We start from the raw sequence: 15,665 nt of genomic DNA, 5'->3' as shown, positions 1-15,665 counted from the left end.
GGGCTTGCTTAATATGGGGGTCTCCTGTGGTCACTGGCACTGCTTCCCTACCATGCACCTGTGTCCCTCTCTGTGCCACAGGTCTTCTCCAGAGCCAAGATCATCTCACCCAGCCAGAAAGATGCCAACAGCATCGTTACAAAGGCTGTGTTTAATTCAGCCCATAATGGTAACGCACAAAAGCTCGCATAGGTTAACCTTGCGTTTGCAGCCCTGCATGGAGATGCCCTCCAAGGAGCAGGTTACAGGAGAGAAGCCCCATCACGACCCCGGCTATGCTGAAGGGGTCGGACGCTCCCCCTTGCCCCGTCGGCTCCGCTGCCCACCGACCCCACTCGTGTCCCCCCACTGCGTAGGCACCCCCGCGACCCTTCCCGCTATGGCAGCGGGAGCGACTCCTGGGAATTAGCCTGCAAAGGCAAAATAATCCTGCTTCCTTATAAACATACTTGTATATACGACTGTGCGTGTATATACGTGGGCATGCACGTGGCCTGCCAACTTCGGGATTTCGCAGGCAATGCTGGGGGCTGCATGGTTTTGGGGGAGCCTCCCGACCGCGGGGAGCCCCACGATCCCGGTGCAGCACCCCAGAGCGCCGGTGGGTGGGAGAAACAGCACTCGGGGAGGGGAGGGGGCGCCGGGAACCGCCGGCCCCTCGGTCCACGGTAGGAGGAGGAGATACCCCGCGCGGCAGCCCAATGGGAATAGTGGCGCTTCCCTTTCTCCCGTTTCCTCTCTCCACCCCCAGCCCCAGACGGGGGAGGAGGGAGGGAGGCAGGAGGCAGCAGCGCTGCAGCCCGGCCACCGGCGGGGCACGGGGCCAGAGGCAGCCCTGCACGGCCCCTTCTCCGCCTCCGCAGGAACACCTGCGGGGGGGAAGGATGCCGGGAGTTGACCGCCCCCCTCCGCGGGAGCGCTGGCTGGCCCCGGAGCCGCCTCAACGACGAGGAGGAGGAAGAGGAGAGGAAGAGAAAGGAGCAGGAGGGAAGTGGGGAAGTTGTGCCTTGCCCGGCCCGCCGAGAGCCGGAGCCATGGGCCCCGCCGGGGGGGCGCGGGCCGCCCCCTCGCTGCTGCTCTCGCTGCTGCTCGGAGCCTCGGCCCCGCTCTGGCTGCGGGCGGAGACGCTGGGTGAGTCCAGGGGCGGGGGGGAGATATCGGCGGCGTACACGGCCCCCGAGGGGCTCCCTGCGCCGGGGGCGAGCGGTGGCTGCTGGGGGGGATCCCCACCGTCCTCGCCTCGCTGCTCGGCGTGAGCGTAGCCTGAGCTGCTCTCAGGGCTGTATATAGTTGACCTCGTTAATCCTCGCCGGGTTTATCCCCGTGTCTGAGTAGCTGCGAGATTAAAGTGGTAACCGGCCTTCTGGTAAATGTATACTGCGTCTTTCTTGATCTTTGTTAATTAGGATTTTGTTTTGTTTTGCTTTTTAATAAGTCAAGTAAGTGGCGAAAAAGTCCCCGGCAAGTTGCGCGCAGGAGGCAGGGAGCGGCCACCTGGGCGCCCGTCTTTGGCCGCGCCTCGTCAGCCCCGGCGGGAGCCCCGGGGCGCGGCGGGAGACGCTCGGACACCGGCAGTACCGCGTCTGCTCCGACCGGGGCCGGGGCCGGCAGCCCCTGTCCCACAGCTGAGACTGCCTGTAGGCAGCTCTGCTCTCCCACTGCCTCGCTGAAAACGGGAAATGCCCATACTCGTGCCGGGACAAAGTTCCGTAGGAATCTCCAGGGGATTTTACGAGCCCTTTTGTGATAGTGCAGTTTGTTGCAATTAGGGCGCAGGTACTGTTCTTTTTAGCATCTGTTTTTATGCGGCTCACGGTTAAGCTTCCTGTGTAAATTACAAGTACACTGAGATCTCCTACCGAGGAGTTGCAACCTTCTGGCAGTGGCATTGCATGGCCTGATGCACCTCTCTTAGAAGAGTTCACTAACAGCCACCGATGAAATAGTTAATACTGGAAGCTAAGCGTCATAATGAGCTTGACAATGCATTCAGATAAATTAGAAGCTCCCCTATCGATGTTCTAACTTGGCTGCAAATTTCAGAATCCAGTGATGTGAATTAGCGTTGCATGCAGGCAATGACACAAAGTACTTCGGCTGATTTATACCTATTTTTCCTAAAACCTTCTTTTAACAGAGATTTCTGTTATGGATCTCCACAGAAGGGAGAGTTTGGTGTGAGTCCTGTTGCCTTTCCACCTACCAGCTTCATGGCAGCTTTGCTATTCTGTCCTCAGTGTGTTGGGACTCCAATTTGATATGTTTCAGGAAACATATGTAGCAAACAAAAAATATTCCTTTAATCTCCTCTTTTTGTCAGTGTTTCTTGGGGGTTTTTGTTTGTTTCTTCTTTCACCAATGTTTGTTTCTCACACAATGACCTCAAGGAGAAGAAAGTCATTCGAGGAGTGAGAAACAGTAAGTTTGTTGGGATTTCTGGGGGTTTTTGTGCATACAGTAACACAGAGCAGTAAGTATGAATGTCCCTCCTTGTTTGTATTCCCACATTAACTGGTAAAAGCATTTATGTTGTATTCATGATATCAAACCAACAGCATGGAAACACAAGTAATATTTTGCCTGGTTCTTTTTGGATCAAACTCAAATTTACAAGTCTGTCCAGTGTCTAGAAAGCAGAAAAGATGTTGATTCTCTGTCCCACCGCTTTGGTTTCTCCTCAGAGGGCAGTTTTTCTATGTGTTTGTTTATTACTATTACCCTATAAATTAGGGGCTAAGTGTTCTAAAGTCACACCAGTGGAGAAAGGAGATAAGTGGACACAAACTTCCTGTTACACAAGCTTCTTGACTTGATTTAAAAGTTGTAATGGAGCAGGAGAAGTGCCAGAGTGAATCAGACTTGAGTTTCAGATAATTCTATATCTCCTCACCACTGGTATCTCCCACTAGCTGGTTCAAAGATGTGCTGGTGTAAGTATATTGATTTTAAAATACCCATTTTTAAAAATAAAGCAATACATTTTTCTGACCTGTCATGAACTGGCTGCACAACCTGCAACCTTCACATTTCCCTTAGTTTTTTTCTTGGGGGGGGGGTGTGTGATACAGAACAAGGATGAAGCAGCTTTTACAGCTTATGTTCTTTTACTTAAGTAAGTTTCAAATTAAGGAAAGTGCCCTTTTTTCACTGTGACTTGGTTACTTCAGAGAATGGCTCATATATGAGTGTGTGCAGAGTCCAGGTGTCAACTCTCTTTCTGTTCTTGAAAATATGTTAACTGTATGTGTTGTCCCAGGACAACTATGAATGTGGAATTTTGTTGTCCATAAAATAATGATAATAAAGGCTGAGCACTTAGGGAGCTGATTTTAACTAAAAATATTTTTAGGCTTAGTAGGTCTCATCTGGGGACAAATACTGCATCTGTGACTGCCCATGAGTGATAAATAGCTTTGGGATTTCTAATAAAAGGTGGTTCTTTTCTCTTTTTACTCTGCTCTGCGCTGATCTTCTCTTGGGGTTTCAGTTCTTTGCTGATGACTATAAAACATACCTTACTCCCTGCCTGCCAACCTCACACAACCGTGCCTGACCTGGTACCTCCTCTAAAAGTCTCCTCCAGCATTTAGGACCCAAGGCAGAATGGAGGCAAAGCCTTTCACCATTCCCTGTTTTTTCTTCTGGAGTCGTTTAAAAGACCTTGAAGCATGTAATTGTGGGTATCAGAAATGAGAGTTGGATCTTAGTCTTTCAGAGCTTTCATTCATTTTCTGTCATGTTTCTGGCCAATAGGACTTTAAAATGACCTGAGAGTTGTTTGGTTGTAGGAAAGCATAAGAGGAATGGAGATTTTAATCTATTAAGAACAAGATTTAAGCCACTGCTCTTGCTGTACCTCATTTATTTTCACTTCAAATAAAGCACAGCTATGAAACTAGTTCATGTGGGATTTGCAGATCAGCATCCCAGAGTGAGCTGTGCTTGCAGTATTCCTGGATCTGTTGCCAGTTGCACCCAATGCCCAGTTGCAAGAATTGATGGGCAGTAGACTTTTAAATGTTTTGAGGAAAGGCTGTTATTTAATGTGACAACAGTGTATCCAGTAATTATGAGTGATTATGCCTGTTCTCAGAGGCTTTCACAAAACCCTTACCTGAAGAATACTGATGTGATCCTGCTAATCCACTTTGTATGCCCATTTCCAGCAGTTTGAAATGCAGATTGAGATGAATTTTTCTTGTACACCCCCCCTCCAGTTTTTGAATATAAGTCATTGGTAAATTTTCAGTTTGTTTGTGTTTTGTCCTTATGTCTTGTTTCCTTCCTTGGCTCTCTCTCTTGCCTTGGGAATGCTGACTAGAATTGCTAAAGAGGGAGGCAACAGTTTTCCAGTTGCAGTTCGTAAGCAATACATGTACCCACCACAAGAAAACTGCTATGTTTTCAGTCACACAGACTTTGCTATAAATAGCGCTAAGCTCTTTATATGTACTTCTCTTTAGTTTATCAGGGGATGTATTTCAAACAAAATCAGAGACAGGTAGGCTACCAAGAGTCTTGCTGACAATGCAAGGAGAAGATGCTTTGGGAAAGTTGTTACCTACATGGCTACTGAATGATATTTCATGAAAATTATTTGTTGATTTGCACATGCAAAAATACATTCATTTCTGTTTAGTAAAACTATGTCACCTTTGGTCCACTTGAGTTACATGTGTAGTACAGTAAAAATTAGTTTGAAAAAACCAACTTTGAGGATGCTCACGCTACTGTATGTAGATGCCTAAGATACCTTCTCAAACCCACCTTAGGTACCAGTAGTATAGTTTTGAAAGCCCATCTGAGCTAACACACCGTGCCAAGAAGTGTGGTCCTACATGGTGGCAGGCAATGAAGTCCTCAGCATAGACATCACTGTAGTTTGGGGCTGGCTGTATCGTATCAGATGCTCTCCTGTGGCATGTACTCATCAACACATGGGTTTGCACCATCTGCTAAGAATAAAATAAGCCAGACAAAATCCAAATAAAATCCTTCTGACTGGAATGGTGTTGGATCCCAGCTAACTGCAATAAAAAAATATTAATAGCAATGCATAAGAACGAGCACACAACTTCCCCAAAAGGTTTAATTAGTGTTACAACTGTGAGTGGGAAACTTCAAACTGGGACAAGCTAATAGTGATGTTTAAATAAAAAAGGAGAGTGGTTTGACTAGTTTTAAGAGTATACAGAGATTTTCATTTTTGCTTTCAAAAGAAATTACAAGCTATCTAATTAAACTGATTTTTGTCTGTAAAAATTGTGTGAGTGCTAAAGCCACATTTTTGAGGTTGGCTCTTGTATGTAGAGAGCCTGCCAGTAGTTATGGTTAGGATTGTTGATCCTGTATAATTAAGCCTGGGAGTTGAGTGTTATGAGGAGGAAATATTTTGGTCTTTTCATTCCCTCTCTCCCTGTCTCTTCTTTTGACAGAGACAGGACTTGCTTCTTGGGAGTTTCCTTCCAAGATGTGAAGGCTTATTTTGGTGGTGATGGGACTTTCTCATCCTCCCTGAGCAGGATTTCCGGTCCCAATGTGACCTTACTAGTTATTTCCATCCCCCTGATGGGACAGGATTACTGTCTGGTGGTAGCAGCTTCCTGGGTGGCTGCTCCATTCTTCCCTCTCCCACATGGGCAGAGGGAAGGACAAGTGTACCCATGCTTTGCAGTCTTTACCCATCTCTAAAGAGCTTCACTAAAGGTGTTTTCAAGTGCCGTGATGAGGGACAGAAGAATAAATGGGGAAAAGAGAGCAAGGCAAGACTAGAAATCCCATCCCCAGTCCTCCTACAGGACCAGTATCTTCTTCAGTTTTATATTTAGTATTACACATTTATGCCCAAGTTGCTTCTGTAATTACCTTAGTGTTGGTGAGTCATTTAGTAAAGCTCTAAAACATTGTTTCTTCCCTCAGCTGTGGCAGAAACTTTGTATCCATCACAATTTTATTCCATGATGTTCAGGTTTCTGGCACTTCCACCACAAATTGTTCAACAATATTGGAGTTCAGTCTACTGCTTTGACATTAAAGTTGAAGTCATGTTGATGTCATCTTCCAGATGTTCATGTCTTCTGCATAAAAATTGTGTTTATTTGTTTTATTTTGAATTACAAAAACACATGGGGAATTCTGGATGTGATCCCTCATGCTATACAAAGGCCTGTCAGAAATCAAACAAAACTTTTCTTCATGGAGTAGCAGGGGAGAACTCAAAAAGCTGAAGGCATAGGTGGATTTCTTCACCCACCCGAACAGAATGGCTTTTGTTACATGCCTGAGCCTTGTTGTTGCAGCTGTGGTAACTGTGCGGCTTCTGTCTGAAACTACTTGTGTTTTGCTCTGGTGCCACACCAGTTCTGTGTTGGCGTGTTGCTTTGACTTAATGTCAGCTATGCTTCATTTGTAAAATGAACTCATGACACACACACACTAAAAAAAAAATAAAAAAAAAAAATAAATAAATCCACTTTGCCCTCCAGCTATGAAAATACATATTTTAACCTGTAAAATAAATTCAGGTATCCTGTGGGTCCCCCTCCGCTGGGAGACTTCAGCAGCAAGGTCCATGGCTCACATTAGAGCTATTGCATTCCCTGTTTCAGTTTTCTCCCAAAGACAGAAGTTTATATTATCCCATGTATCTTATGTCAGCATGCTACAAGGGAATTGAAGTTGAAATGCCTATGAGCTACAGAACTGGAGGTTTTTTGAGTGGTCATAAGTGTTAACGTTTTCAAGCCCGAAGAGTCAGTACTTACTGCTCTATTGGTATTTTAGCACAGACAGAAGAGGTGTGGTTAAACTCATGGTCCTTGCTAGTGCTTGTGTTTTGAAAATTAATCTGCTATTTTGTTTTTAGATGAATTTCAGTCCCTGTATTCTGGAGGTGGAAAGCAAAATAAAACTGTATCAAAATAAATTGAGCAGTTACACTGAGGTATTCACTCTTGAAATGAGTGAAAAACTGCTCAGATCTTTCTGCTGTATTCTATTTCAAAACTGGAGAACATGATTGATAGTACTGCTAATCAAAAAATTCCAGTCAAAATGAAATTATGGGGTTTCAGTGTACGTGATGTACACAGAGGGGCATAAAATACACTCTTCTGTGCTATTTTCTACATCCATTAGCAAATACCTTTTGTGCAGTCTCATATTAACATGTCACAGAAATGATGGGCCATATATGGTACCACAACCAAGACTACAGTACTTAAGTAATGCTGTAGCTGCTTTCCTCTCTATTTTTTAATTTAAAATATTTTTCACAGTGACTATCTGTAACCACAATTAGCCAGAGAAGTCACAAAGTTTCCTGGTGTATGGAGCTTCTGCATACACCATTGTGGTTAATACCTTGATGACAAGCATCAGGCAGGCTGGTAATGTGACAATACTGATAGAAGGCATTTCCTGCTTTCAGTGCTTCAGGTCAGAATAGTAAATTAATCTTAATTCAGGTAATTTTTGCTTCCATTCCTGCTGGAGTTGCAAGAAACCACTTCTTGTTAATTTGCAATAACCAAGAAGGAAATAGCTAGTTTCCTAGATGTTGGGTTCACTGAGTAAAAAGACAAAAGAAAAAAATATATCTTGCTAATAAAAGGCGATTATTGTTTCCGTCAGAAACCAATTAATTTTTTAAAGAGATATTTGTTAATTTATACCTTGGGGATAATGGAGTGTCTGCATAATTTGCTCGCAGAAAAGTGGCATGCTTTCTGTTGTCCTTTCTTACTAACAAATCACATATTTCACCTAGAAATACAGGCATAAAAGGTGAATGCATGATTTGTCAAGTAAGCCAGGATAGGTTTGATTTCAAGAAAAAAAGGCCACCTTGCATCATTGCTAACTTTCTATCTTGTTTGAATTGTATCACACTAACAAGGGAATTACATATTAAAATAAGGGAAGTGTGTAGTTTCATTCTGTCATGTTCAGCCATTTCCTCTTGCCCAAATTAAAACTGTTTTGAAATCTTGCCTTCCCACCTGCTACTGTAACTGGAACAGCTCTGGTTCAGCCTCTCCTTACTGTGGTGTCTCTAAATTTCCTGTCCCTGTGGGTTTGTCAGTCCTTAGCACTGCTGTGAATATTCCTGTGCAACCCAATATTCGAGTCTGGCCCTGAGATTGCAGCATATGTTTCCCACACAGTCCAAATTTGGTGCAATATACTGTAAGTTAATCTCCAGTAAAGCATAGTGAAGAGAAAAACCTGAGAAGAAAACAGATGGAGAAAGTAGAGCAAACAATTTGCATATATATGATATGACTTTCGGTTAAGATTAGCATTTCCTACTTTGCCTGAAAAAACCCTTAATAAAAATTCAACTGTATGTTTACCACAAATCAGCAGAATCAGAGGAGATGCCCTAATGGCAAAATGTCCCTCCATTGCAGGGGTAGCCCAGCACACAGCCGGAGAGAACTCCATCTCCTGCTGCAGCCCTGTGTCGTCGACAGCTCGCTGGGATACTGTAGGCAGAAGGGCAGGAATAAACCTCTGTCTGTGGGATATTTGTTCCCCATAACCTTCATAGCACTGAAGCATCAACAGGATTCTGAGTTACTCTACAGAGGTGGCTGATGACCATGGGTGGAGCATGGCCATCTTCCCATTCATTTAGAATCCTTCACAGTTCTTTCCAAGTATGCAGTTACAAGTGCTTGGTAACTAACTTCTCAGTGCCTTCACTGTACTTGAGGTGCATACTATGGGCATGTATCTCAAAGAAGGCAGGTATTTACTTAGAAAACAAAAAATCAAATTCCCTTTTGCAAAAAGGGGACCCTACACTTAAAATTCGTCTGAGATTTCCATACATATGTAACTCTGTTCTCCTATCTCTGTCCAAAACCACACAGAATAGTAAGATGTTGAGGTGGTCAATCTCAGCAATATGCCACCTTCATAAAAGAAAAGCACTGACAAATACTAAATGCAGCTATGCAGGAAATAAGTAAATAATCTACAAATCTCTTTTGTTTCAGCAGCTAAAAAGGCATAGAAGTTTTCTCACACCCACAAGCACAAGACTGCTGTATTTAGAGTGCTGAAAAGCAAATTCCAATGCTGAAACTTGCCACTCTGGCGGACTACATTTGGGTATACCACCTAAGTCCTAGAAGCAGCAACTATAAACCATAGTTATTTTTGACATGTACTCTGGTACTGTCTATCTTTCACAGATTGTGATGGAACCAGATAGTGATACTGAAAATCAAAGGCAAACCTCATTTGCTACTATTTGCATATATAATAAAAGCAAAGTAAGAAAACTGTACAATGCTATTTGCAATTTTGTATAAACCTTATCCCTTTTGTGTTTCAGGATTTTGTTCTTCACAGAATGCAGCACCTTCTTAATCCTGTGTACTCATACAAAATTCATAGGAAAGGAACTACCGGGCTGTAGCTGCTATTCTCTTCTTTTGCACTGTGATTTCTACAGTAATCTGAATTGTCCTGTCACTGAGGTCTCCTGCCAGGTAGTGTTAGGCTTCATCCTGATACAAGTCCCTAAAATGTATAAGCAGATGAGATGGTTGCTTTCCAGGAAGATATTTTAAGTAGCAAAGTTAATCAAGTCTTTATGGATACTGGAAGAGTTTCAGTGAGAGAGTTTCTGGTTTGCATTTTTGTTAGTTTAAGTAAGACTTTACTACTTGTTCAGGTTTCAAACCTGCATGCTGAATGTAAAGTTCCCTCTTCAGTGAATATGACTTTCTGTTGACAGGCGAAGTTGCTTATAAGGAGACTTCTGCTTTCTTTTGACCTTTTAGCAGCTAAATAAATAAAATCTCAGATCTTGCTAGGTTTTTGCCTTTGTGAATTTCTGCAAGGGTGAGAGGTTTCTGGGATAGTAAAAGCTGCCCAGGTCAGTTGTAGCAATCCAGCAAAGTCACTAGCATGTAGGTCAGCACAGCTGGAAAGATTTCCCTGGCTACTGGCAGATGGCTGTGCTGCAATTGCTAAAAAACTCTTTAACTTTGAAAAATGGTAGTATGGATGTAAGCTACTTTGCTAGATAAGACATTTAGAGGGGTTGTCAGGGATTTTTTTTTTTTTCTGTACTGGATGATGGTAATCCAACTGGTTACCAAAATAACTTGTTACACGTTTGAGGCAGAACATCTCCTGAGGCTGGTTGCAGAGGACACCCTGAGGAAAGCCAGCCCCCAGCTGGAGCCTGAAAGGCTATAGAGGCGATTGCAGATGGGCACATGGTGGGAATCTGTGATTTATGGAACCACTGTGGAACCAACTGGAGATCATTTGCTTTTTTCTCATTTCTACTCTAAGAGCAACATTACAATAAATAACGTCTGTGAAGAGGAGGGGAAAACATTCTGTGGTTTATTTGGCCTCCTTCTCTTTTGCATCCCTTTGAAGTTCATAAGTAAATAATTTGGGCAACAAAATCAGCACTCCACAATTTTCCTTTGTTTCTTCTGCTGCTCTACCTTCTCTTCCTGCTCTCGGCCCTCCTGCCAGCCACTGCTTGGTTAGCTTGGGCAGCAAAATGGGTGTCCTCAGGAGCTGCTACAGCAGAAGTTAAAATGTTTCCTGGGAACCTAATGGAGTCAAATTAAAATGCAATTCAAAGAAAATGTTTACACACTATTTGTTTTTCCTTTTGTAGTATGGCATACTGTGGAGTGGGAGACTTCTTCCCTTAAACAGATATTAATACTAATTGAAAGGCCATGGAAGATACCAATCACTGGTTTTTTTTTTCAGATGATTATAGACTTGCCTTAATTTTTAATGGTTTCTTTCATTATTTGAAAATTATTTTTGCTGTATCCACAAAATATTGTGAAGATGTAAAGCTGAACTTTTGAAAAAATCCTGCTGTGTCTTTATATACTTTAGAAGTAGGGCTCAGCCAGTTGCTTGGCTGGTGTAAGTGGCATCTGTCCTGAATCTGGTGGTTTGTGAAATCCTCAAATGCATGGCCATCCCCCCACTGCCCACATGGTGCCTGTGGCTCTGACCCCTAGCACTGCTGGGAAGGAGGACTGGGGGTACTCACCTGCCCAGCCATGCCACAGGACTGTGATGTTGCCCTTCGTTTTAGTTACCTGCTTGATGTCACTGCCAGAAAAAGCATAAAGGTCTGACATCTCACCATTCTCTAGAAAAGTGATGGGTTTAGGTCTTGGCTGTGTGGAGCTCTCTCCCTTCTGTTATAATGGCACAATAAGGATCTGATGCTCTTGACCCAGGTTTGGCAGCAGAGAGGTTAGAGATGAAAAACTAAACTCTAGATTTTACTCCGTCACCTCAGAAAGCAGTGAAGGCATGAACACATCTGTGTTTGCAGTGTGCATGATTCCACTAGTAATGGAAGTTAAAGTAGCTGTATGAAAACATGAAGTGTTTTCAGACCACACCAGTGGATTTCTATGGCATTTAGCAAGAAACTTGGTTTTTCCCTGTCTTTTTCCCTATCCCACGTGAGCAGGGATGGCACAGGTTTGACTGGAAGGAATTGATTTCTTTTTTAGATACTTCTATGTTCTTATGCATAACTCATTTCAAACACAGATGCAAAACTCCTTCTTGGCTCAGTTATATTGTAGCTTTTAATAAGCTGGAGTGATTACTTCAGTGAAAGCAATGTGGAAGATGAGACAAATCTTATTTCTCTTTGTGGGTTTCTCATCAGAGCTCTCAGAGATGTACCCTTGACTCTCCACCTTGACACTGTCCATCTGCAGCTGTGGCTTTTCAGAAAATGCTGATTTTTTTTGTCTGAATCAAAAATTTAAGTATACAGAAACAGTTTTCTGCTCTCTCCTCTCAAGGGAGAAAGGAGTGGGAAGGAAGGATAGGCCATCAGCCCCCAACAGCTCTGCTCCCTGGCCTCATGCAGGGTGGGGAGAGCATGCCTTGTCCCAGGCATCACCATGAAGGTGGCTGTGCAAAAGGATGTCAAACTGGGAGAGGAGGCAGGGAGATAAAGTTGCTTTGTGGGGCTTCATGCTGGTGGGAAGAGATGGGCAGCCAAGGGGCAGCAGGTAGCAAGAGTCTGTAACCAGAGACACCAAGAGTGAAATGCTGGTACCAAGAGTGAATTGGCTTGTCCGATGGGATGGAAGGGGGGAAGGGAACCACAAGCTGAGCGTATGAACAGGCCTAGGTATAACACGTATTTAGCCCTGGATTAGGTCCAATCTGTTATGAATTGCTTCATGAGGGTGAATCAGGATGAAAAAGGCAGCTGTTTGCAGCCAGGATATTGTAGCAATGCTTTTGAAAATGTGCTTTGATACCATACGCTGTAACTGTTTTGTAGTTGGCCGTATCAACATGTTTCTGAAAGGTGCAGCACATAGAAACTTTTTATAGCACTTATTTGAAAAACTGTAACCTTTTCCCTAGCTGAGAAGGGGATGTGATGACTGCTTGGATGAAGGCACTGTGCACGTGTACATGTGTTGTAAGGGGTGGAAAAGCCCAGGGAGCAGAGGAGTGAGAGACCAGGGCTCAGCTTGCGTGCTGGGCTTGGGAAGGGAGGAGCGAATCGTCCTAGCCAGGTGATTCTGGATGATAAGAGGGTGCCTGAAGGAACCAGCATCATTTTAGAGATCTCTAGCTGTGCTGCCCCTGGCACCACCATCATTTTGCTAAAGCCTCAGAATCTGTTAGGGGCTGTGCCGAGGGTAGCTCACAGTGTGGAGCCAGAGCTTGTTTGAGAACATTGATTTCATTACCTATGTCCTTCCTGGGCAGGTTAGATCCCATAGGGGGCCCTCCTGCCTGTTAGCCAGCAGCCATGGTGAGACCCAGCCCAGACACAGCAGCTTGGAGATACTTTTCCACCTTGTCCCACACACATTAATCACATGTGTGTCTGAGGGTGGGAAATGGTACTATCTACCAGCCACTTGGTATCTCCTCTTGCTCTCACCACAGAGACATGTGCTGGTGTCTTCTGGTGGGGTCCCGGGTTTGGTTTTAAAAAGATGCACAAGTGAGCACCATGTGAGACAGAGCAAGGTGTGAGTGGTGTGCTCACTGCTGTGGCAGAAGGTGGCAGCTGTGGTTCTCACTTCTTGGGGAGCTGTTTCCATTATCTGCCCTAGGAGAGTATTTTTATCTCTGGTAAACAGCCCTAATTTCAGTGCTGTGTTGTCTTCGGTACAACCTGGAGGCCAAGAGGGCCATGATCCAGAGACTATGATCTTGGTCTTGATTCAAATGCCCATGGGAACTTCTTTTATAAAGCATGTTTGATGTGCTTTAAATAACTTCTAGTGCTGTGGGGAGATTTTATTAAATCTAAGTGGGTTTAGACTCTGGTTGCTGAATACCTCGTGCTCAAATATTTGCTTTGCTCCTGTCCAGTGAGAAGTGATGAAACTTGGATGTCTGAGGCAAGGCTGCCAGCTTCTTGCCAAATGGGGTGATAGAAAACAGTTCTCAGAAGTAGTGCTAATTTAAAATTCAGTGTCAGCAAGAAATTCTGTGTCAAACTGACTAGTCGAATAAACATATTTCCAGGCAGAAGAGCTGTGCCTATAGAAAAGAGTGTGACGTCAGGAATTTAAATGATAGTTTTCATAAGGACAAGGAGTTGTGTTTTCAACTCAGTGTTTTTGATGTTTGACCAATACATTTCTGCTGGAAATCAAAATTTTCTGTGGAAAATAGTAAGAACAAAACTAATGGTAGTATTGTTCACATTTTTCATTTGAAAATAGGGATATGCTTTGAATTTTTTACAACTTGCCTCCATTTCTGAGCCCTTGTTATATAATGGTGTTATATTTGTAATTTTTTTCACTAACATTTAATCATTAAATCTCTCTTTAAACCATGAGATCCTGAGCTTTGCTGTACCTTCCCTCTGTACCTTCTGACTCCTTCCCTAGGATGGGTTTTACAGCAAATTTCAGTGTAAGATTTTTCTTTGTTCTGGCAATCTTGCTGAGAAACTCAAAATTCAGAGCTGCAGTCAGCCTTCTCTGTAAGAAACAATAGTTACTAGGACTTGGTCTGACTTCTTGGACATTGCTTCAGTTCTTGTGGCAAACAAGCTTTTATCATTAGCTTTTCCTTTGAGGCAGGCAAGAACAGAGGCAGCAAGGGATGTCACAGGTGCAGGCTGATGCTGAGCCTACCTCTCATCAGCTAGAGTGTTTGAATGACCATGACCCACTAGTGAAAAGTCAGAAAAGAGCATTTATGCATTCTTAGCTCAAAAGATGTTCAGGTGTTAATACTCTGACTCAAAGACAGATTTAACAAAAAAGAAGGAGTTTCCCTGGGAACAAGACCTTGTATAACCTCGACAAAGGCAGGCTGAGGTCTCTCATGCACAGTTTTGCCTCTACACTTTCTTCAGAAATATAAGGCTGTGTGACCTGGACAGTTGTCAGGGTCTTACCATGATAGCAATGTCTTTACAGTTTTTTGAGGAGCATTTTATACCACAAAGGATCCTTAGGAGTGTACCAAGGTGACACAGGCCAGAATATAGCCCAGTGAGATGAAAACTACGTGAATATTAGACTTTCCATTCTAAGGAGTTCATCCCCATGTGGTCCTGTAACTTCACCCTTTGTTTTCCCTTTTCTTTCCTAATAAGGATAAGTTGCAAACTAAGCTCAAGATTGTAGTTACTTTATTTTCATCAGCCCAGCTAAAGCAAATGCTCACAGATAGAAACATGCAGTGTAAATTGAAGGCCATGGGCATTTTTTTTTATTACACAGCAGTTGGCTACATAGGCAGCAAGGTTGTACTGTGTTCAGCTAGAAGTGATCTGGTTTTACATTTTCTGGACCTCTGTGGACCCCTCTCTCTGTTCAGAAAGCTGATAGCTCGTGTACTGTATTACTCTTTATATTTTTATTCCAGTTGCAGAAAGCTTCCATTAAAAGATTATTTGCTCATGAGTCTAGTTTTTCTTTCATCTTGAGTATTTTCCTATGCATCCTAAAATCAATAACACTTAGATAAAAAACTGGAACAACAGATTTTTTTTAAAGCATGTGAACAAGATCTGAAAACAACATATTGAACATGTTTTACAGTGAGCTGATTTTGGATCTGTATCTTCTATTCCCCTCTATTCCCAGCACGAACCTGCAACAAAAATAAATAGCAGGCAACAAAGCTAGTAGTAATGCTAAAACTTCAAAATAAATGTGGTTGCTTGTGAAAAAACAGTTGAGTGATTTGGATAAAATTATATGTAATTATATGGTAGTAAGTCAAAGTCTGATAGCTTGGAGCTTATCTTTGCATAGCATGCCACTTTGCCCGACAAACCCCAATAAGTCATGTTTCTTTTTCAACACTTCATTTCTTGTTGTTTATTTTTAAATAATCTTATGAAACCTTAAGTTTGTTTTACCTAGTGTTTGTGAAAGGAAGTTCAGATAGTAATGAAAATGCACAAACCAAAACAGTTTAACCAAAATATCCCCAAAAGTAAAATTTTGGGTAGTTAAAGAGGACATTGTGAATTCTCAGCTCTGCAGGACTGTCTGTTTTATTAACATTTCTTGGATTAGCTTCAGTTTTGCACAGATAAAGATAAGCAGTATACAAGACTCCTATGTAAAGAATGCCTATGCCCTAACTGACCTAAAGCTAAGGACTGCCTACATGCACATGTATATGATCCTAGTTTCACTGTT

The 15,665-nt window shown here is 43.0% G+C and overlaps 1 protein-coding gene across 1 annotated transcript in view; it reads left to right on the top strand.

Annotated features, from left to right (window-relative positions):
• Positions 1 to 814: 814 nt before the first annotated feature.
• The window catches only part of DCBLD1 (discoidin, CUB and LCCL domain containing 1), a 48,445-nt gene continuing 33,594 nt past the window's right edge, over positions 815 to 15,665 (top strand). The window contains exon 1 of the mRNA XM_029962895.1: positions 815 to 1,131. Within this exon, the coding sequence (XP_029818755.1) occupies positions 885 to 1,131 (247 nt within the window). The 5' untranslated portion in view covers positions 815 to 884. The remainder of the gene's footprint in view (positions 1,132 to 15,665) is intronic.

Source organism: Manacus vitellinus, unplaced genomic scaffold, assembly GCF_001715985.3.
Source record: "Manacus vitellinus isolate BGI_N305 unplaced genomic scaffold, ASM171598v3 scaffold_4_pilon, whole genome shotgun sequence".
Lineage (NCBI taxonomy): Eukaryota > Metazoa > Chordata > Aves > Passeriformes > Pipridae > Manacus > Manacus vitellinus.
The sequence above is the reverse complement of the archived record's forward strand: the minus strand, read 5'-3'. Positions and strand labels throughout refer to the sequence as shown.